The 23,904-nt window shown below is 41.4% G+C and overlaps 2 protein-coding genes across 2 annotated transcripts; both read left to right on the plus strand.

Moving 5' to 3' along the window:
- The first annotated feature begins 458 nt into the window (after positions 1 to 458).
- LOC140581580 (amine sulfotransferase-like) lies at positions 459 to 2,996 on the plus strand. The gene is made up of 6 exons (XM_072704569.1): positions 459 to 682; positions 1,134 to 1,339; positions 1,421 to 1,547; positions 2,163 to 2,257; positions 2,437 to 2,617; positions 2,719 to 2,996. The coding sequence occupies exons 1-6, from the start codon at positions 541 to 543 to the stop codon at positions 2,835 to 2,837; spliced, it is 870 nt and encodes a 289-aa protein (XP_072560670.1). The 5' UTR covers positions 459 to 540; the 3' UTR covers positions 2,838 to 2,996.
- Positions 2,997 to 12,646: 9,650 nt separating this feature from the next.
- apol (apolipoprotein L) lies at positions 12,647 to 23,058 on the plus strand. The gene is made up of 8 exons (XM_072704567.1): positions 12,647 to 13,464; positions 13,887 to 14,198; positions 14,352 to 14,507; positions 15,658 to 15,799; positions 16,720 to 17,232; positions 19,788 to 19,823; positions 20,068 to 20,160; positions 20,327 to 23,058. Exons 1-8 carry the CDS (start codon positions 13,461 to 13,463, stop codon positions 20,619 to 20,621), a joined length of 1,551 nt encoding a protein of 516 aa, XP_072560668.1. The 5' UTR covers positions 12,647 to 13,460; the 3' UTR covers positions 20,622 to 23,058.
- Positions 23,059 to 23,904: the final 846 nt, after the last annotated feature.

Here is a 23,904-nt window from a genome sequence, read left to right on the forward strand (position 1 = left end):
ACTCTGGACTGATTCTGGTGCAGACTCTCTTGCTCAAATGTCATTGGAGATGCAGGCGGATCTGACCCAGAATCAGCTGCTATGTGGGATGTCTTTGCATTTCTGTAAATCCTACAGGCGACTGAAACCATGACGCTGTCACTGTGCACCAAGGCCAGATGTCACGTTAACCAAATACTTTCCATCATTGACCAAAAATTTGTAATAATGACGGAACGATCTGAAAGCCATATGTAATTTTGACATATTAATAACTTTACGGTAAGTACTTTAAGAAATTCACACCCCTGTCCAGTAGGTGGCAGAATTGCATAATACCTGCTGTCTAACGTTTTTTTAATTTTCTGTCTAATGCCTGTTCTGGGCCTGTAATGTTGGCCAAACAATCCGCCTAGAGCTGACTAATCATAAAAAGGATACAAAGTCCAGTTTACTGAGCGTTATGCTGTGCCTTTATTCCGGCCTTTGCTTTTCATTGCTGTATTCTCTCCACTGTGTCTTACTCGCGTACTTTTGCTGCTGTTGCAGTGTGAGGCCTCCATGGAGCCCGTGACTCCTTACTTGTGCAGATATAAAGGTTATGTGTTCGGAGTAGGACTGACCACCCCAGAGTACATCGATTCCCTGCAGACCTTTGAAATACGGGACAGTGACATTTTTCTTGTCACTTACCCCAAGTCAGGTGAGTGATAACTACAGATTTTTTTTGTAATCAGGATCATATGAAGAATTAATCTTTTGATACAGACTACAAGCAGGATGCATCTGTGAAAGCTGGATGTTGTGAAACTGCGCTGTAATGGTACTTAAAGCATGATGATGGATTCTGAGTTGTAGATAAACACTCACTGCTTACTGACCATAATTACATTAACACTTTATTTATTTAGTGGACACTTTTATCCAAAGCAATATAGAGTTGCGGAAGCGCAGTCAGCCAGTCCCCGGGAGCGTTTGGGGTTTAGGGCAAATCACACGGTAGATTATGGGATTTGAAAAGACGACCTTCCTGTCACATCTGCAGAGCCATATACTGTCCTCAATAACAATAATAATAATAGAAGCTATTTTGTTTTTATGTGACAGCTAATGTCATTTAATTTAAACCCGCAAACTGTCTCTTTTTCCCTCAGGCACCGTATGGACCCAGCAGATCATCACGCTGCTCATGGAGGAGTCCGGCGCGGGCGACGCCTACACTACCAACCTGGACAAGATGCCGTGGCTGGAATATCCTGACGGCCGACCCGATTATGTATCTCGGCCCTCCCCTCGCCTGTTTGCCAGCCACTTGACCCCCGCGCTGATGCCGCGGGGGCTGAGAGAAAAGGGAGCCAAGGTGAGCTTTGTTGTGGAGCAGATAAAGGACCAGGAGACGAGGGAGGTGGGTGATGACGAGTCCTCTCTCTCTCTGTGGCAGATTGTGTACGTGATGCGGAACCCAAAGGACAATGTGATCTCCTATTTCCACTTCTGCCATATCTGGAACCAATTGGAAACTCCTCAGAGCTTCGAGGACTTCTTGGAGCAATATTTGGCCGGACATGGTATGATTTGAACAGTTACATGTAACATATAATTTATCAAGTATAAACAGACATTTGCGCATAAAAAAATCATGGTGAAATCTTGTGTGAATGGCTTCCCCACTGTTGGTAGTATTACAGTCAGGGTGGGCAGGGCAAAAGCAAGATAACACGAGATAAACGTCATCGGTCCAAGGGGGAAATCTTGACCCCACGGGGAAGTTCTTGATGAAGAGATGCTGTGTTCTTTAAGATAATAATGACATAGGCCACAAGCAATGCCAAGCAACTCATTAGGACAGAGTGACAACATGCACACGGCTGGACACAGTGACATGTATGACAGGAATATGGGCCATCGGGTGTGTGACGGAGTGCATGTTGCTGGTGTCTTTGCTCTCTGACAGGCCAAGCTGCAGTAACACCTTAAACAATGTCGCCTATGTATCGCATCTATAGTTTCATGACTTGAAAGTCGCTCTCTCTATGTTCTGCTGATCTGTTCCCCTTCTTTCCATGACAATGCATGCGGGACATAAGCATGGGAACTGAGGGCAAATGGCGAAGGTCCGTAGATGTTCCTTTGAACCTCACCCCCATTTATGACTCATGGAGAAATGCCCGTTGTGATTGCAGTTGGTGGCGCCTCCTGGTTCGACCACATTAGAGACTGGCACACCAAGAGAGACCAGTACAACATCTTGTTCCTGACCTACGAAGACATGATTGAGGTACAGTGACAAACTGTCATTCGGTTAACCTAAGATGGCTGCCTTGCAGCCTTATTAGCAAGCTCATTTTTAGAGAAAAAGACAAGATGGCAGCCATATATTGGCAGGGGCCTCTTGAACTATCGGTTTAACGTTGTGACTGTTCTTCTTCTTGCCATCATTTGATCGCTTGTATCCAGGATCTGAGGGGTGCAGTTTTGAAGATCAGTACCTTCCTGGGATTGGATCTGAATGCCGAGGGGATCGAGCATGTTGTGGAGAAAGCCACTTTCAAAAACATGCAGAAAGATCCCAGAGCTAATTACGAGTTCGTTCCGCAGGACCAGCTAAACCGCGAGAAGGGAGCCTTCTTACGCAAAGGTCAGCCTGGGATGCTGCACCTGCCCTGATAGGAAGCAGCATTTTTAATATATTTCTTTAGGGAAATGAGGCTCTTTCTAACAAAATTGTTGTTCCTGCAGGTAGAGTTGGTGATTGGAAGAACACGTTCACCGTGGCCCAAAGTGAGAGGTTCGACCAGGTCTTCCAGCAGAGAATGCATGGTCTGCCTTTGGCATTCACCTGGGATTTAGACACTTAGCAGCCTAAGTGAGGTATTTAGAAAAATGTCCATCACTCTCAGCTGAGGTCAGCAAACTGGGCTTCTGTTTTTCCTGATTTCATCATGAATGACATCCAGGTCTGCCAGCCTCATATTATTACAGCTGTGACTCCAAATAAACTTGATATTATTCCTGTGTGGGCTGTCAATTAACAGTGATTGACTCCATGGAATGACATGAAAACCTGTCAAAACAACATGTTCAGTGAGGTTTTGACACTGTACTGTAAGTCCTATTTGTGAATTGGGTGTTATGGAATTGGGTGTTTGTGTAGGAGTGCATAAAGTAAGTCTGCTTCCTCATTGGAATGGGGCACTGCTGACCTAAGCTCAGGACGTTTTGGGTCGGTGGAAGGAGTACTTCGAAGACCTCCTCAATCCCACTGACACGCCTTCCAATGAGGAAGCATAGTCTGGGGACATGGGTGTGGACTCCCCTATCTCTGGGGTGGAGGTTGCTGAGGTGGTTAAAAAGCTCCTCAGTGGCCGGACCCCGGGGGTGGATGAGATCCACCTGGAGTTACTTAAGGATCTGGATGTTGCAGGGCTGTGCTGGTTGACACACATCTGCAGCATCACGTGGACAGCGGGGGCAGTGCCTTTGGATAGCCAGACTGGGGTGGTGACCAGGGCTGCCCTTTGTCACCGATTCTGTTCATACCTTTTGTGAACAAAATTTCTAGGCGCAGCCAGGGCGTTGAGGGTGTCCAGGTTGGTGACCTCAGGATCATGTTTCTGCTTTTTGCAGATGTGGTTCTGTTGGCTTCATCAGACCGTGACCTTTGGCTCTCACTAGACCAGTTTGCAGCCGAGTATGAAGCAGCTGGGATGAAAATCAGCACCTCCAAATCCGAGACTATGGTCCTCAGCCGGAAAAGGGTGGAGTGCTCTCTCTGGGTTGGGGAGGGAGTCCTTCCCTAAGTGGAGGAGTTTAAGTATCTCAGGGTCTTGTTCACAAGTGAGGGAAGGATGTAGCGGGAGAGCGACAGGCGGATTGGTGCGGCGTCAGCAGTGATGCGGGCGCTGAATCGGTCTGTCATGGTGAAGGAGCTGAGCCAAAAGGTAAAGCTCTCAATTTACCAGTCGATCTACGTTCCTACCCTCACCTATGGTCATGAGCTGTGGGTATTGACCGAAAGAATGAGGTCACAAATACAAGCAGCCGAAATGGGTGTCTTCTGCAAGGTGGCTAGGCTCTCACTTAGAGATACGGAGAGACTCAGAGTAGAGCCGCTACTCCTCCGCATCGAGAGGAGCCAGAGGCGGCTCGGGTATCAGGATGCCTCCTGGACGCCTCATTCGTGAGCTGTTTTGGGCATGTCCCACTGGGAGGACGCCCCGGGGAAGACCCAGGACATGCTGGAGAGACTATATCTCTCGACTGGCCTGGGAACGCCTTGGGATTCCCCCGGAGGAGCTGGAGGAAGTGGCCGAGCAGAGGGAAGTTTGGGTTTCCCTGCTTAAACTGCTGCCCCCGCGACCCAACCTGGAAAAGCGATAGGAGATGTGTTCTTTTCTACCAAAGCCTGTAAAGCACATGGGTGCGAGCACAATGCCAAGCATCAGAAGGAGTGGGGTAAAGCACGTCGCCACTGGACTCTGGAGCAGTGGAAACGTGTTCTGTTACTTCTCAATTTTACAGTCTGATGTAAAAACCCATTCCATGAAGTTCACTATTTACTGTTCTTGAGCTAATCCGAAGGCCACATGAAGTTTGGAGGTCTGTAGCTATTGACTCTGCAGACAGTTGGCAACTTCTGCACACTGTGCGCCTCAGCATGCGTTGTCATCGCTCTGTGGTTTTACGTGACCTACCACTTAGTGGCTGAGTTGCTGTTGTTTCCAATTACTTCCACTTTGTTATAATACCACTAACAGTTGACCGTGAAATATTTAGTGAGGAAATTTCACAAATGGACTTATTGCACGGGTACCATGCTTGAATTCACTGAGCTCCTGAGAACGACCCATTCTTTCGCGAATGTTTGTAGAAGCAGTCTGCATGCCTAGGTGCTCAATTTGATACACCTGTGGCTATGGAAGTAATTGGAACAGCTGAATTCAATGATTTGGAGGGGTGTCCCAATACGTCTGGCAATATAGTGTATCTGGCAATCCTAATCTATTTGGCAACATTGATAGGCATTTGGCAAGATGGTGGACCTCTTCACAGTGAATGAAACCCTGTGACATCACATTGTTCAGATGAAGGCTGACAGGATAACCCTCATATCTATTGAAAGAGAAGTTAGTCATTCCAAGTGCTTCATTTGTTGAATATTGAAGCTGTACATATAATGTAAGTCATTGAAGTTCCAAAAAAGGGTTTGGGTAAGACAAGCACATAGGAGAACAGGATGGTAAGGAGACTATTAATTATTTGCAAATGGAAAAAAGACAGAATAACTGTCAATCACCCTGGATCTCGGGCCCCAAGGAAGATTTCGTCTTGTGCGGCATCAATGATCTTGAGGACAGTGAGGGCTAACCCCAGAACTATACGGGAGGAGCTCGTTAATGATCTCAAAGCAGCAGGGACCTCGGTTGCCAAGAAAACCATTTGTAACACAGTATGCAGTTATAGTTTGAAATCCTGCAGTGCTCACAAAGTAGCCCTGTTCATAAGGGCCCATGTTCAGACCCATCTGAAGTATTCCAGTGAACACCGGAAAAATTCCAGTGAGGCTTGGAAGAATGTGATGTGGTCAGATGAGACCAAAATCGAGCTGTTTGGCATAAGCTGTACTCACTGTGTTTGGAGGGAAAAGAACGCTGACTGTAACCCCAGGAACACCATCCCTACTGTCAAACACAGAGGTGGAAGCATTATGCTTTGGGGGTGTTTTTCTGCCAAAGGTACAGGACGGCTGCACTGCATCAAAGGAAAGATGGATGGGGCCATGTAGTGTAAAATCTTGGAAGAGAACCTCCTTCCTTCAGCCAGGGCACTGAAAATGCATTGCGGGTGGGTCTTCCAGCAAGACAACAACCCTAAGCTGCTTCAAGAAGGAGCAGATTAAGGTCATGAAGTGCCCTAGCCAGTCTCTGGACTATAATCCCATAGAAAACCTATGGAGGGAACTCAAGCTTCGTGTTTCCAAGTGACAGCATAAAAACCTTAAAGAGTTGGAGGAGATTTGCAAAGGGGAGTGGATGAAAATTCCTGCTGCGCTTTGTGCAAACCTGGTGACCAGCTACAAGAAACATCTGACAGTTGTGCTTGCTAACAAGGATCCAAGGGATCAAATGCTTATTTCCCTAGATAAATGACAAATTGGTTTGTAACTGTTACATAATGATTTTTCTGGCATGTTTTGATGATCTATCTATCTTTTGTTGTTAAAATAAACCTACCAGTGAAGTTATAGACTTCTCATTTCTTTATTAATGGGTAAATTTACAAATTCAGCAGGGGGTCAAATAATTATTTCCCTCACTGTATAACAATTAAGCTCACTTCACTTGACTTGTTATTGGTTTCTTGTGCATTGTTTCAGGCTCACACTTAATAACATTAGAGCTTGACAAAGGTCATAGGACTGATAATGGACATAGACTTTTTTGACTGTTCGAGGTAAATATGCACAATGAATATACACACTACATGCTGTATGTTTGTCTTTCTTTTTCTCTCTTCCACCCACATCCTGTTATCTTATCTTCTTCTATCTTTCTTTGTTGTTGTCATGCCAACCTAAATGTACATAAGGCTGACATGCGGCTCTGTGGGTTAAGACAGAGCAGAAGGTTGCCAGTTCAGATTCCTAGGTGAGCTGAGTGATTTCACTGTTGGGCGTTTGAGCCCCTAATGCTCCGCTGCCTTTTTAAATTGTAAGTCACTCTCAACAAAAGTGTTTTCTAAATGTCTTCTAAATGAAAATGTAATAATGTAAAATGTAAAAATACACTGATCAGCCATAACATTAAATCCTATAAATTATCCAGCTAAGCAAGAAATCCTGCTTTACAAAACAGGCCCCAGGGCAGCTCCTTTGGCAGCAAAAGTAACCTGTGGCTCCAGTGTGGAGGAGACTAAGAGTAAGAAAAAAGCAGACAATCCCAAAATTGTAGTAAGAATATTTGGTTTTGCATTATCTGTCAGGGTCAGCACCTGTCTGTCTCAGTCTTTCATCTTCTCCCCGTTTGGCCAGCAGGTGTCGCTGGCCATCCTGTCTTCTCCATTATCAAAGTCTTCAGTGTGTTCTCCTGCTGCCCAGTTGGCCACATAGCTCAATGAGCTGAGCATGTGGCTACTTGTTAACCCCTCTGTTGTGTGTTTGAATCTTGCCTTTTCTGTTTTGTTCCCTAGAGTTTCATTGGTATCAGTTTTCCTAATTCCTGTGATTTGTTTTCTGTTTTGGTTTCTTGCTTTGTGCCTTGGTTGTGTTTTACCTTTCTTTCTTATTTCCCCAGTATTAGATTCCGTTTCTGTCAGTTTTAGTTTCCATGTGATCTCCCAGTTTCCTGGAGTTAATAATTAGTTTCACCTGTTGCCTGTTTTCCTGCATCAGTCCTTGTGTGTTCTCCATGATTGGTTAATTATTTCATGTTTCCTGTAGAGTGGAGCTCCACCCGAAATTAGTCTTTGTTTTTCCTATTTTGCTTTTTGATTACGGTGGCCGAGAAAGCCCAATGAAATTCAAAATATAGAAACGCACGTCTGATAGAGAAATCCGCTGCAAAGCAACAAAACATATTATTCAAGTTCATAACGAACCTGCAAACACACTGCAAATCCATAGACACTACACAAATTAAGAAAACACTCATCAAAATGACAACACATGCGAACCACATTTTACACACGCGCTGCACATTCACAGACGCGGCGCTGCAAATACTGAAAACAACTGCAACCTGGGAAACGCACTGCAACTAGCAACACAACTGAAGTTTTTCTGGAGAACACTTTGTCTGGGTGGTCACATGTTGTAATAATGTTTTTAACGTAAACGTGCATGGTTTTAAGTTACCGTAAACAATCAGTGGCGACTGTATTTATGATTAATGATTAACAGCTCTCTGTGCGATTATAGGTTATATATACTACAGCAGTTATCAATCACAATAGCCTAATCCTACCATTTACCACACAGCTTCTCGATTATTGTTGTAATAGACGATAGCCTACAGTGGAAACCGCTTACAGTGATCACGCACGTCTGTCTGGGTGAAATTGACTATAAGCGGATGATCATTATAACCATGGGCGTCTCCGCCATTAAATCTGAGGGGGACGTGTCCCCCTCACATTTCATAATTTTTAGTTTGAACCCCCCCACATTTAACAGCATCCGACAGCATCATTATTTACTTAATTTTGCTTTCAAAATACAGCACAAATGTGTCAAACGCTTTTGAAATCACAGTACGTATTGTACAAATTAAATTACTTAGCCGTGTATAATCCAAATACGTCATAATACCGGACATGAAAAATAGTTTATTGTAGTTTCACTGCTGCATCTTAGTGGCTCGTTTTTAGCAGTTTATCATAAGCTTTGATGAGCCCATATTTGTCATTGAGAGGAAATGACTTTCCTTTTCCCGTCATGTAGGGAGGAAGCACGGACCGCGGAAATAGGAGCAGGAGTCGGGTGAACAAGGGATTTTAACCAGGAAAACCACACTGAGCAACAGCGATCCAAATTCACAACGTTAATGACCGGACTAACGAAAGGCACGCAGACACGGACTTAAATACACTGAACTAATGAAACACAACTCGAAACAGCTGATGGCACGGGGATTCCCAAACTCGAGCTAGAAGAGGGGGCGTTGCACACAGGAGGACCGGCCGAGCGGGGCATGACAGCGATGCTGTGGGGTGATATGAAATGGCCGTGCACGCCGGACACCTTTCAAACATCACACAGCTTAAGGATTTCTGCATTGGAGAGAGGGGAAAACTTTCTGCCAGCGATTTCGAAGACATATGGTTTCGGAAATGTCTAACTGAGGTTATTTCAGCCAAGGGGGGGGGCATACTAGTTATTAGGGCATAGGGTGTCTTAACTTTCCTCAGTAGGAATTGGCGTCATAGTTAATTTATTAATTTTGTTAAATAAGGGCATTTGTTTATTTATTATTTTGCATAGGTGATGCAATTACATCACCTTTATCTACAGGTATAATTTGAAAGAAGATTTGATATTAAAATGTTGATATTAACGTACTAAATATTTAATGGCGTGTCCTCATTTTTTCACATGACTATAAAGGAATATGTTCGCTGATCTATTTACATTTTGTTTTCACAGACTGTCGCAGCCAGGACCTTCCCGACTTGTGTGCCACAGCATCTAGGACCTAACATCACTTTATATATCACTGCTGGAATTTCAGTGGGAGATGCATGCGCACTATGCACAACACAATGCAGTACAAAACACAGTTCAAGCAGAATCTAGAGAAAAAGAAATGATTCACACATTTTTATTATGTTAATTGGATCTGGAACATTTAACTATAAGATTAATGTAATAGCCACTACGCCTTCATAAAATGAATAATTGTTAGGTTGCCATACCACATTCTTAGTTATAAATAGCTCAAAAGTTTTAATCATTGATTAATAAAATACAAATATTTGCAATTAAAAGGCATGGACAGACTCTGAATGCATTAAACAAGTGAAACAATTTCTCAGTCTTTTCCTCGCTTTGTGCTTTATCAGCATCTGATCGTGTCTTCAGGTCGTAGGACTTTGAAAGACAGGTAAATCTGCCCTGATTAACATGGGGAGCTGCCTTTTCCTCGACTTACTCTGTGCTCTCTTCAGTATGTACTGTAGGAACTTAGTACTGCCTGCTTGGACCACATTCAGCCAGGATCTTGGTTAGAAGCTGCGGTCAGATTTCTATGAAGGTAAAACAGTAGCAAAACTCGAGAGCTTGCTAATTTGAATGTGAGAACTTGTAAAATTAATATTTGTATTTGTAAGTTGAAATTTATACTCACAGCTCTGATGTGAAAAGCTGCATCTATCGATTTGCACACACAGACAATACTCAGAACACCTGTGTTCTGAATTCGAAGTTGCAGATTAATAGTTACAAATGTGTAAAGTGTCATTCGCATAAACAAAATGACAGGCACAATTGTGTACTACACATTTATCTTTGCGCTTTACTTCGGTTTCGCTGTACAACCACAAGTCGGCACTCACAACCTCTCAGATCTGACAGTACAACGTCAAATCCTAACGCTTTGACTTTTGCTACTCTTTTTGCGATATTCCTGTAGCAAAACTCACTCGTGCACTTGTAAATGCAAACTTGAGAGAGCAGAGTCGGGGGCGGGGCTGGGGTGGGAATAAAGTCATTTTATTGGTCGATGTCTCACCAATGAACAACGCCAGCCACAATGCAAACCTTTGTACGCATATGTATCAGCTATTTTTTTAAAACGATTGGAAAATATTTTTATGAAATGTCATTAGTTTTACTGGTTTTTATATATCAGTAAAAGCGCAGCAATGTCGTTACTACACAGAGCAGCTCGCGCCATTTCGGTGGTGGTGCTGCACGGTCGTCGTCGTTGTCGATCGATCGCGATGGCTGAATCGAACAATCCTAGGGTTTTTTTTTTCCTAGTTTTTATTTTTTAATACTGTATTTTTCTATACATTCAGTATTGTTAGTCAGAGACTGTTATATATAACTGCAAAGTTAAAATATATAAGTATAAATGCGACAACAACAATAATAATAACAATAAATTTAATTATTAGCAAGAAGTGACCCACCCCACACGAATGGTACAGTGTAATGATTCTATTACAAAAAGGTTGGTCACGAAGTATCGTGTCTTGTTTTTTTTATCAGTACTCACGGTGGGATGTTTAAAAACACTGATCATTAAAATGCAGATATTTTTCTTATTTTTCATAATCTTTCATGTTATCTTGAAAAACATGCTTAATGCATTGTAAAAACTGTCATTTTCATAAACATAATAAACATTTAAGCAATTATTGTACTATGTACATTTATTTAACAATTTAATTAACTAAAAATACATGAGAAGGCACTTATATATTTGAACTTTGCAGTTATATATAACAGTCTCTGACTAACAATACTGAATGTATAGAAAAATACAGTATTAAAAAATAAAAACTAGGAAAAAAAAAACCCTAGGATTGTTCGATTCAGCCATCGCGATCGATCGACAACGACGACGACCGTGCAGCACCACCACCGAAATGGCGCGAGCTGCTCTGTGTAGTAACGACATTGCTGCGCTTTTACTGATATATAAAAACCAGTAAAACTAATGACATTTCATAAAAATATTTTCCAATCGTTTTAAAAAAATAGCTGATACATATGCGTACAAAGGTTTGCATTGTGGCTGGCGTTGTTCATTGGTGAGACATCGACCAATAAAATGACTTTATTCCCACCCCAGCCCCGCCCCCGACTCTGCTCTCTCAAGTTTGCATTTACAAGTGCACGAGTGAGTTTTGCTACAGGAATATCGCAAAAAGAGTAGCAAAAGTCAAAGCGTTAGGATTTGACGTTGTACTGCCAGATCTGAGAGGTTGTGAGTGCCGACTTGTGGTTGTACAGCGAAACCGAAGTAAAGCGCAAAGATAAATGTGTAGTACACAATTGTGCCTGTCATTTTGTTTATGCGAATGACACTTTACACATTTGTAACTATTAATCTGCAACTTCGAATTCAGAACACAGGTGTTCTGAGTATTGTCTGTGTGTGCAAATCGATAGATGCAGCTTTTCACATCAGAGCTGTGAGTATAAATTTCAACTTACAAATACAAATATTAATTTTACAAGTTCTCACATTCAAATTAGCAAGCTCTCGAGTTTTGCTACTGTTTTACCTTCATAGTTTTCAGGGGTGATGCAGTCAGTCACAGGAGCGTGATTTATAATGGATGGTTCAGTGGATTCATTTTCTTGTTTGATAGACCGATCAAATGAGTCAGTCTTTTTTTTTTTTGATTTTCCCATTACTTACATTTTTGCTTCACATAGAATTTCACCAATATTATGGTGCCTGTAGACAGTTGTTAATATCTGAAGTGTACACAGAACATATAACTCGCATTAATTTAACTATAAAAAAAACGCAAACAGTTTTTCCCCCTTTTGTAAAATTTATTACCCAGTTTAACAATAAATTCAGTTCTTCTGGTCCTGTTTTTTTAAGTGGGAAAAACTAATTAATTGGTTCCATTTGCCAACTAACTTTGGTGGGTAAAATAATAAAATAACTCAGTGGTCTTTTGGATTTCGATTCAGACTTGGTTGCGTTCTGTAATTTGTGTAAATATTGCATGTAATTATGTGCAAGGCTTGTAGTAAGTAGCTGCCATTTTCTGCGTGGGAATCATTTTGTCTCTTTTTGTGTTTAGTTAGGACGTCAGGGTAGCGATTGTCTTTTGGTTTCGGTTTATTCTTAGCGGGGATTTACTTAATTTGCTCACATATTTTTGTTAATTATTTTGGCCAGTTCTGTTCCTGAAGTTCACCGTGGTGTTTTGTATCTCCATATGATCAAAATACAGTGGTACCTCGGAACACGAACTTAATTCGTTCGAGAAAGCTGGTCGAGTTGCGTTTTGGTCGAGGTCCAAGTAATTAAATTTTCCCACATAGAAATAATGTAAATGAATTTAATCCATTCCAGACACCCAAGTGTTTGCCTATTTAAACCAATCTACCTACCTAACCAATGATAAAAAGCATTAACAATCAACGTAAAACTAATACACACGTGAAAAAACACACATGACACACTGGAAGTGGCTGGTGGAGAGGAGGAGGGATGGAGGGGTTACTGTTTGGAAGGGGAGAGGCGTCTCGGTCCGTACAAGTTTTAGCAGCTCTGTTTTGTTTTGTCGTGTTCCGAGTTTTTGGTGGAGTTGCCGCTAGATTTCTCACCGACCTGTTCGTGAACGTGTCTCAACCCATATAAGTCTTAGCTGGAATGGTCTAGTTCCAAGATTTCAGTAGAGGTACAAGTAAAAAAATATTTGACAGACCCGTTCGCCCTCCGAGTTGGTCAAGTTAAGAGGTGTTCGAGGTCCAAGGTTCTACTGTAGCCTATATGTAAAATACAACTCCATCTTTGCTGTCATTGTTTGTCGCGTCCCCATTACCCCATCTCCCTTCCCGTTACCAATTACATTAACATTTGATTATATAACGGGAGTGTTCCATGGGTGCGGCTAAGCAGACTGACTTTTTGGAATCGAAAGCTCTTTGTTACTAGCATACTGAACCGAGCTATCAGAGGATAAAAGCGGAGTTTCCTCCTTTTCCATTAACGTCAACTCAGTGGATTTTCTTCGCATGCTGAGTCGCGACTGAAAGTTCCGAAAAGACAGTTTTCTGTGTCCTGTTTCTGGGTAGTGAATAACGCCGACGTTTTATTGACTACCGGAAAGTTCTACAGTTCTCCTTGAAGTTAGATAATCTTCATCCGTATCCAGTAAGAGCGCGGATTGTTTTCTTGGAAATTGGTTAAATCGGGCTAAAGAAGGGTCTTGGGGACGCTACCCTAACAGCGGTGAGAGGAGTGCTTTACCTGCCATCCGGTGACATCCTCCAGATCCCTTTCCCAACGAAGCAGATGGGTAATACCGGTTTTGTTGCTATTTCAATGTCAGAGAAGTACTATTTTTTTGGTTTGCTAAAGGGACTAAAAAAAGGGCGTTTTGTTGGTATAAAACAAGGACTGGAAAAAGACATTAAGAGTTCAACAAAATATACAATATCCCTATATATACATAACGTGAACTTTTTTTTCTGGTGGGGGCTGAGTGTGATTTGGTGAGGTTTTTGCTGGTGGGGGCTGAGTGTGACCGGCAGGGTTGATACCGGTGGGGGCTGAGTGTGATTGGTGGGGTTGGTGCAGGTGGGGGCTGAGTGTGATTAAAATAATAAAAAAACTATTTAAGTTTATAAACAGGCCAATAAATGAACACTTACTGAATATTGTAAAAGAATGTTAATTTATGCTGTAAATAACCTCAGATCTCCCTTGTGTCCACACTAGACCACTTGCCCGTGAGACTGACAGGGGGTACAGACACTTGCTCTGGGCGGGTGGAGGTGTATCACAGCGGCTCCTGGGGGACCGTGTGTGACGACTCCTGGGACCTGCGTGATGCCATGGTGGTGTGCAGGCAGTTGGGCTGTGGGCCGGCTCTCAGGGCAGAAGGGGGTGGACGGTTTGGGAGGGGTGACAGTGCCATCTGGCTGGATGAGGTGAACTGCAAGGGCAGTGAGCTGGCCCTGTGGCACTGCTCTTACTCACTGAAGCCGAGTGACTGCTCACACAGGCAGGATGCATGGATTACCTGTGCAGGTGAGGCCAGGAAGAACATTTCTGCACTGTCTTTGATAGTGAGGTATTTGTACTAATTTAATCATGAAATTGAAATGTTTATGAACTGTGGCTGAATTCTTTTCTATGGACTGGCACTATTAAACACCAACATCATTCTCATATGTCTTACAGAACTCAGTCCAGATGTCACTAGACCTCCCACAGTTATTTATATGCAAACAGGCCAGTCTGACTCAGCAATGTCCTCAGTGGTTCTTTGGATTCTGACCTCAGTACTTCTGCTGCTGGTGGTTAGACTGGAGTGCATGAACTGGATCCTGTTGCGAGGTAGGACAGCATTTGGAGAGGAAGGGAACACAGATAACAAAAGCAACAGCAAAGTTCCATCACAGATATCACCAGAGTACATGGAATTGTACTAACTGTGCCAGATTTCATTGCACAAGTGCAAATTTCAGGATTATTGTAAGTGTCACGCATAAGAGATAAGTCAGTTTGTGAAAATTCTCCCCTGCTAGATATTCCACAGTGAACTCTAAGTGACATTATTGCAAAGTTGAAGCATCTAGGGACAACAGAAATCAACCATGAAGTGGCAGATCACATAAAGTAACAGAGCGGAGTTGTCGATTCACTAATATTGCATTCCTAGATGGAACTCACATTCCCATCACTGCAGTAAAGTAGTAAATGGAGGATAATATGTTAACAGGCAACCTTTACACAGCATTAACGTGTAGGTAGTGTCAGAACACTGTATTACAATTCAAAGCTTTATTTCCCGATATGTAGTAATTTATTACGGCCTACCTGTGTTCACTGTCAAGATCACACAAATGATCATCAATATCCAGGAAAAATGGCTGGGCTCTGTGCATGACTCATGGATTTATGTGGAAAGTTCATTGTATGACAGATATGTGCCATACAAAGAGTGAACCAGTCATGTAAAATATTTCACCCATTATTTTAGATGTCGTTTTCATGCCACATCAGTGTGATGAATTTTAAATGACATTAGAGTATGAATTAGCGCTTTTAACCTCAGTCTGCCCCATGGGACCCCGCAGAGCAGGCTGGCACGTCACTTTCAGTGCCCTGCGGCTGTGCCCACCTGGTTCCGCAGGACTGTGTGTGTGGCGTTTCTTCAGCTCTTTCCTCACCTGGGCAGCAGAGACATGCATTACTGTGCGCAGCTAATAAACATACAGGCTGCATTAGTTTTCTTTTTACTTCACCCTCTTTTTCACTCGCATCTTATCTTCTTCCATGTTTCTTTGCTCCTCTTGCTAACCTACACAGAATAAAACTTATTTGATACATACTGCTAACCGGCATACAACCCGAAATGACTCACCTTTGAAGCTGCTGTTTAAAAGTGATAATTACTTTAAACCGGAAGTGTTATTTAATGTGCTGTTTCTGTTACTTCTTCCATTTCAAGTATATTTACAAATCTATCTGACTGAAACTGCAGATCACAGAAATAAAAATGAAACGAACGGCCCTTGGCAACACCCAGCTGCTGAGGATTTAGGTCAGACTCCCTCGGGTTCGAGGAGGATCCAAGGCGACTCCAGACACAGACAAGCACAGACCACGGGCACCCTACGGGAAATGTGAGTTTATGTTGTTTCAGTGCAAGAATAAATACTGTAGAAAAACTTACATTAGTTGTTTTGTGAAAAATGTAGGACGTATAAATAATTCAGTGAACATAATACAGTGGTACCTCAGAACTCGAACTTAATCCGTTCAGAACTCGGGTTTGAATCCTAAAAAGTTTGAGTTCTGATCGAATTTTCCCCATAAGAAATAATGGAAAACCAATTAATTGGTTCCCGGAAACCAAAAAATTACACCTATGTTTTTTTTTTTTAAGCACATAACAGAAAATGAACAGGATAAAACAAGAAAAGCATATACTGTACTAAACACATCTAAGCACATTTATCAAAACAGTAATTTGTAAAACAAAACCCCGTTTGTAGCATTTTTTTCTTAATGGCTTCCAAAACGATAAAGAATGTACCCCAACACTGCCCCAACATTAGACTATGCCATGCGGTCCATGGTTTATTTTTATTATTACTCTGTATTCATTAATTTGTTCGTAAATCGCAAACTTTTAGGTTGTAACATTTGTACAACTATTGCGTAACTTTTTGGTGAGCAATGGCTACCAAAATGATATAAAGTACAGTGTATTACCTGATATTTTCAATAAAAAAGTACTATCACCAACAAAAGACACTATCACAGCGAATGTGAGGCTGATACTGAACCTTTATCCTTTGTCTCCACTGAGAGACGTGCCGCGTGACTCATTTCCACGCGCGTACAAGTTATCTTAGGTCGGCGTTCACAGCTTGACTTCTGAGATTCAGATAGAGTTCTAGGTCATTTTTTTTCGAACTGGTTGGTTCGACTTTTAAGAAATTCGAGTTCTAATGAGTTTGAGTACAGAGGTACCACTGTATATCTATTTATCGCATTTAATTAGAGAATAATTTTGCTTTTAATAATTAATGTCTCATAGGACGAAGCTGCAGTTGTCTGTAGACGATTACATTTCAGAGACCCTGAAGTACATTGAAGCCATCCAGGTCTTCCTTGACAAGGAATCTGAGTGGTTCTGTAAAAGGGAGGAGGAGATGAATAAGATGAAGGACATCAAAAAGAAAGCAAACAATATGACAATAAAGTTGAGCATCAGAATGAAGAAGCTGGAGAAGGAGCTGAGTGCTGTGGTGAAGGACCTGATCAGTGGGCTGAAGGAGCTGCAGCCATTCCTGGAAGCCCTGGAGAAGCTGGCGGTCACGTCGCCATTCGTCTTTGATGAAAGACTGTGTTGGCTCCCCGCAGGAAACACAGTGACTGATGTATTTTCATTCATCCATGCTGCCAGGATGTCCTGTGGCCTTCTGGTTCACTTCAAGAAGGATATTGAAAATTTTTTCCAGCCCAATCTTGTCATTGTGGAAATTTTGGTTTCTGAGCTACAAAGAATGATAGGTTTTTCCAAGGACATCTGTGAGATAATGGAGAAAAGGTCATTGCATTTTATACATTGGTTAATCATTTGAGTGTTCATTGAGTTCCACAAAAAGGGAAAACATATGTTTTTAGGACAAATCCGCTCCCTTAGATGCTTTCTTGTTAAGACTATATTTAAAAAAACTATTTGATGGATCTTTTTCAAACTTTGCAGGCATATTTTAGGGGTGACAAACTAAAAGTGATCAAACACTGAAGCAGCGCCACATAGTGATAGCAAAAAAAAAAAAGAAATTCTATTCTGTTAATGTGTTAACTCAAGAAGTATTTGACGGATGCTTCTCATACTTTGCAGACATGTTGTGAGGGTGAAGATCTGAACCTGGTCAAATTCTGATGCAAATCATGCCCAAATTGAAGCAGCACCACATAGTGATACAAAGAGGAGGCCAGTTCAGATATCAGAGCTTGTCAGCATGATAACTCAAAAATAATTTGACCAGTTTTTTTCCAAACTTTGCAGTCACATTGTATGCAAGAAAACTTGAGCCTATTCAAATACTGAGACAAAATGGAGTAATATAGGTCTCTGCAGGCTGGAGTAGTGGACGTGTCGAATGGAATCATTTCTTTTGTGCTTGTGGGTGTAAACTGCCCTAGTTTGAGTTTGACTTCACAAACTGCTAAAAAAAAAACAATTGTTTGCTCCATGCAAATAGTTACAATGTAACACTAAGTTACAACTTACATTTTACACTTCCTATCATGCTGTGGTTAGTTTTATATTCAGTATTTGATAGGGATGTAATGATACACTTAACTCACGATTCGATACGATTCACGATTCTGAGTTCACCAAAACATACATGTTCTGTTAAGTACCGTGACGCACTCCTTAAAGTAACGATTCATTTTCCACATCAGCCCGTTTAAATCATCATACATTTACATCGATTTTTAACCGATTAGCGATTCATTGTTACATGCCTAGTATTCGACATATTCAACACTTTCAGGAAATATATTTCACACTTGTACTGACGGACATTTTTATATCAAATCCACCGTGATGCATGCAGAGTAATACCCCTGATATTTCACAAGGCTTCTTTTGGCAAAACACATTCAACGCAATTCTATGTACATTTTTTAAAGAAATAATCAAATCCGTTTGGTCTCCTGACCTTTTGAGCTTCTGTTTAAACCAGGGGTCATCAACCTTTTTGAAACTGAGAGCTGCTTCACGGGTACTGAGCCATACAATGGGCCACCAGTTTGAAACGCCCTCCTAAACTTATCTAAACTTCATGTATAGTAAACATGTTTAGATATTGTCATTTTCAAATCTATATAAATGCAAATGTGAGAATAAAAGAAGAATAGCAAAATAGGCTTAAAAATAAAAGAATCAGTGGGGTTAATAGCCTAAAGAATATACAGGCTAAGCATCCACGTTTTAAATTCCTCATTTTTTTCTGTTGATGCTGCTGCTGCGTCTTTCTATAAAATAAAATTTCACTGACAGCGTTACGTGAAATTCAAAAAATCTTATTAGACCTACTTTGAATGACCAAACGAATTTATTTGATTACCAATATTTACTTTATAGGCTTTTATACTTTAATTTTCTTTATAGACTTGATATGCTACATCCATTTCAAACTTGCTCACGTTTTGCTCTGGATTCCGCCTGTTCGCATAGCACACTCTCATGTTTCTGAGAAAAGTGATTCCAAAGTGAATCTTTACTCACTGAAACAGTTTCACCACATTGTTATTCTTGCTGTACATTCTTGTCATCTATACGTTTGATAAGAATAGTACACTTGTGTGATTTATCAGTTTCCTTTGTGAAATACTTTGCGAATTCCATCTCGGCCAATTTCTGTAACAATCTTGAAAACTGTACAAATGAATTCTAGGTAGATTCGGGCAAGCCTCAGAATCGTAGTGTGAGCGGTATCGGAACGAAATTGGAGCGAGACAGATCGACCGCTCCAGCCTTAATTAAAAAACCGCTCCGCGCTCTGACCAAATTCCGCCCGCTCCGCTCCTCGCTCACGCTCCGCTCCACTCCGCTCACATGTTCTGCAAATGATCTAGGACCTTCCTAAAGTAAACTAACATACATCGTACATCGTGCCGATGAAAGAGAGCTCTGTACCATTAGTTACATTAGTTACTTCCTGTTATGTCACAGAAAATGTTGGTCATAGTGCAGATGAGAAACAGAATATAAATATTTAGACATATCAAAAATATGAATAACATAAATGACGTTTTAAGACATGGACATTAAGACACAAAAAAGGAATACAGGTAACCATTGTGCAAATTGGCATGTAAGTGGAATGTGCCATAAATGAATAGGTGTAATTTCAGAGTCACATGTTACAGGTAGAACTAGGGTAAAAAATATATTTATTGGCTTTCACATTTACAGTTGATCCATCCAGTAATTGTAGAAATTGTAGAGGTGATGGGGTGTGGGAGGAGTAGGGATTAGATGGGTAGAGGTGGTAACAGGACTGTCCAGGGAATACATTGTTATTGCTCCAGCTGCACCCTGTGTAGTTACCTAACCATACTCAAATATGTCTTTTTCCATAGGTGCAAAAATATAGTATTCCCGAGATGGAATTCTGGGTAAGTATTATTGGTATGAAAATGGTCTGAACATGGTTCAATTTATAGGAATTTTCCAGAAATTGACATTTAAATATATTTTAAAATTAACAAATTGTGTGTATTTGTGCTCTGAGCTGTCCACACCCATTTCCCTTGAGATCATGAACTTCATGCAAGAAATATTTTACTACAGAAGAACTTTGGTGAGACTTTAATATAAGATGCTGCATTAGACTTTTATTTCTGTCCCATTTTCCCATAGGCGACAACATACCTGCCTTCAGTTTTACCTTCACCTGAGCCCTGACGCTGTCAACATGATGAGTAACCATGTCAATAATTTGAGCAAAATCAGGTAAATAAATACTAATCTTTGTAGCTAAATTAATTTTTTGTATTTATTTTTTATAACATACAATTGGTTTCAGCAAATTACTTTTCTTTCTAAATGTTTTAAAGCCAAAGTCTTTTAGAATCATAACAGCCTTTTTACTTATTTAAAAAGGATTTCCCCCCCTCAGGGCTAATGAGGACTTCAGACTGACTTACATGTTCGGAGATGAAGAAAAGTCTCTTAAGTTCATTGACGTCCTCAGTGAACAAAAACCCAAGATCCTGGGATCCCTGACACAGATGGAAGCGTGTGCAGTACAGCTCGACAAGATGAAGAAGGGGGCAGATATCTCCGGTGTTGCTGGCAGCACTGTGGGGGTGGGTGCAGGGGTGGTGTCCATAGTTGGGCTGGCCTTGGCCCCAGTGACACTGGGGGCATCCACCATACTCACTGTGATTGGGGGGGGTTCTGGGAGCTGTTAGTGGTGTAAACAGTGTAACTACATGCATCACTGAAGTAAAAATTAATTCTCGTGAGAAAAATAAGTTTAGTGAATTATATCAGAAGGTTATGGTGGATTTGGAGCCCATATATAAATATCTAGCCCAAGTGATTATCATTAGAGATCCATCCGTGGAGAATGACGTGATAGATCACATGACAAAGGTTGCAAAAGTCGGTGGGTCTGTCGGCAGTGTTTGCAGAGGCATTGACGTTGCTTTGGATTGTGGCAATGTGATAAAATTCACTGATGCAGCATCCGATCTTGCTGAAATTGGGGGTGTTGCCAAAGCAGCCCCCACTGCCCTCTCCGTGCCTTTCAGGGCAGCTTTTATTGCTGGTAATTCTGCATTGATTGGGCTGGACCTCTTTTCCATTGTAAACAATAGCATCAGCCTGGCCAATGGGAGCAAGAGTGATGTTTCCAAAGCCATCCAAGGGCACGTGGATTTTTGGAAGATCCATTTGGATGCGTGGGAGCGGATCTGTGACTCCCTGCATAGAGGCAAACAGGATTTCCAGAAGAGTAAGACCATTCTGGGGAAGCCATTTTACTCAGAGCTGTAGACCAGTGAGAAAGTGCAGCTCAACAGGAGGTTTGTAACTGCTGTAGCATCAACTGCTCTGTTTGAAAATGGTTTCAAATCTAGTCATAGTTATAACTGTCTACATTTATTTGTTTAGGGTTAGGAAAGTTTAGAGGTTTGAAACTCCATCTATGTAGCCTCATTGTTCTATTATTCAATGGATTTCCTGAGAATTGGTACATGACTATAGAAACAGCTGGACGTGTTTGCAGTGAGAATTTATTTTTTAGGTTTCTGTCTTTCTCGTCCCATGTATGTCCAACTTCCTCTGCTTTCTGAACAATCTCTCGTTAAGCTTTCACTCCGCAGAAGCTGGGAAACAGCTTCTCCTGCCCAGTTAAAGTTCCCAATGCTTCCAGAGCTACACACAGTGAAGTTCTGCTTTTCTTAGCAGACCATTATCAATGTAACATACACTCTGTGGCCAATCTATTAGGTTAACCAGATTGTTAGTGCAAACAGCCTGAACCTCAACACATCAAATTGTGTGGCTGCAACTATGGCATATTATTTAGCACTATACAACGTAGAATATACTCATTATGATATTATTAAAAAGCATGCCAAATACCCATGATGTAATCATTACAATGTAATCAACACAATGTAATCAACTGAGTATGTATTTGCAACTTGTGTTAGTTTCTGGTAGCTGATTTATGTTAGCACTGAATGTATGAATATCCACCTTTATTAGTGTTATACCTTATCACTATGTTGAAGGACAAATATATTATCAACCCTCTAGTTAGTCAATGTGCAACAGGCTGAAGCTGGCATGGTTTGCTACAGAAGGAAGGGAATCGCCTGAGTTCACCAGAAGTTCTCGGCTGAGCATTTTTAAAAAACCAAGTGGAGATGGTCACTCCACCATTACAGTATGTTCAGCCGAGGGACCAAACAGTAAAAGAATTGATGAACAAAGTTATCACCTACTGTAGGGGTGTGGATTAAGGGGAAAAAACAATGATTGTGAATGGTTGAGGGAGTGATGATGCTCAAGTGACGAGAATTTGTTAAATGATAAGTACTTGTATAAAAATTGGTGTAAAACAGTAATGGACACACTTCTAAGTGTCCGGCCTTGGTTGTAACTTCACTGTTGCAATGAAAGACTGAATTTGGATCTACACAAGCGGCTCTTGACTTCTGATTTGGCAGGGAAAGAAAAACCACAACACAACTAAATACATACAGCATACAGACATGGCCAAGAGGTTCAGCTACTGTTTAAGAACGGCCAAGATGCCTGATCTAACTGCTTTTGAACATGGCGTTACTGTGGGTGATAAAAGCGGAGGTTCCAGCGTCTCAGAAACAGAGGCTCTCCTGGGATTGTTGCTCAGTGCATTGTCTTGATTTTAGGGGAAAATGGTTTTTAAAAACATCCAGTCAGTGGAATTTTCTGTGGTTGAAAACACCATATTAGTGTGGTGAGAGGACAGTGGCCAGGCTCACAGAATCAAAGCTCACAGAAATCCACAAGTGCAAATATCACATCAGTGCAACTGTAGCTTGTTTGATTGCTTAAATTGCTCAGGTATTGCTTTGCAGAGATATACCTATAATGCTTTTAGTTTGTGTATCTTAAAACTTTTGATTGGTTTTCTTTGGAAAAAAACTCAGCCAGGAATTATATTTAAGCAGCATATAATGTCTACGAATTTCCATCGCGTATGATTATCATTTATACTTTTATGGTATGATATATAATGCGATATATGCATGTTGTCTGATTACATTCAGGGGTAAAATGTCTGTCTTTTTAACCTTCACATTTAAAATGTCATGTTGTGTTAAGGGGAAGATGTTAATTAAAAGCAATAAATTGTAAATTGAATAGAAAAAGCTATTATGCCTGTTCCTGTTGATTTAAGCCTTAAATACCCCATGATGATGTCACACAGGACGTCCCCTGTGCAGCCTGACACCCCCTTCAGGCAGCACAACCTCTTTGCACGTTTTTGCAGTGACTGTCATCAAATCTTTGCAGCATTAATTTTAGACCAAAGGAGACCTGAGTAAACAAACAACAAGTAATTTTCATGCTTTTTAGTAACACAAAGAATTTGATATCCAGAGCCTCTGTGGGGAAAAGTAATGTAAAAATAATTGCCACATTACAGTCAGTAACTTGTCGCCTTACTTTTAGTAGACTTTAAACACCTGCTGTCGTTAATGATTAGTCTCTCATTACACCCTGGAGTCGTTCTGGCCCGTTGATTTCATGCAGAAATCCAACTCAGGGACACTCGGGGTTTGTCTTGATCTCTTCATTCGATTTCGTTTTGTTTGGACGATATCTGAAGCGTGCTTCCACCTTTATGGAGCCGACTTGCTCATTTCTTGTCAGTCGTCATCTTGCTACTCCACCGATCTGCTCCGGATGTTCTCCTGAAAGATTTTCTGGTACAGAAACATCATTTGGTTTGCGCCAAACATAATGTTCCCTGTGCTGACTGACAGTTGTCAGGAATTTCATTTAGGTGGGATAAATACCTACAAAGGCTGCATGCAGACATCCTCACTCTGTAACACTGCTGGTCAGCCCGTGAAGTGACATAAGTAGTAAGGGGTGTTGACAGGTGGCAGGCCTCCCATACAGGTGAGTTTGCCTCCAAGCTAAATCTGTGCAGATTCTGGGTCGGCCATTTCACCACTCTAGTGTACTCAGCTT

The sequence above is a fragment of the Paramormyrops kingsleyae genome, chromosome 22 (genome assembly GCF_048594095.1).
Source record: "Paramormyrops kingsleyae isolate MSU_618 chromosome 22, PKINGS_0.4, whole genome shotgun sequence".
Lineage (NCBI taxonomy): Eukaryota > Metazoa > Chordata > Actinopteri > Osteoglossiformes > Mormyridae > Paramormyrops > Paramormyrops kingsleyae.

What these genes read in the sequence shown, in the direction of transcription:
- LOC140581580 (XM_072704569.1), top strand. Translation starts at nt 541, where the DNA reads ATGGAGCCCGTGACTCCTTACTTGTGCAGATATAAAGGTTATGTGTTC. An exon ending in TGTCACTTACCCCAAGTCAG is followed by an intron (nt 683 to 1,133) that starts GTGAGTGATAAC and finishes TTTTTCCCTCAG; the next exon opens with GCACCGTATGGACCCAGCAG. An exon ending in TGAGAGAAAAGGGAGCCAAG is followed by an intron (nt 1,340 to 1,420) that starts GTGAGCTTTGTT and finishes TCTCTGTGGCAG; the next exon opens with ATTGTGTACGTGATGCGGAA.
- apol (XM_072704567.1), top strand. An exon ending in TGCATGGATTACCTGTGCAG is followed by an intron (nt 14,199 to 14,351) that starts GTGAGGCCAGGA and finishes TATGTCTTACAG; the next exon opens with AACTCAGTCCAGATGTCACT. An exon ending in TTCCCGAGATGGAATTCTGG is followed by an intron (nt 19,824 to 20,067) that starts GTAAGTATTATT and finishes ATTTTCCCATAG; the next exon opens with GCGACAACATACCTGCCTTC.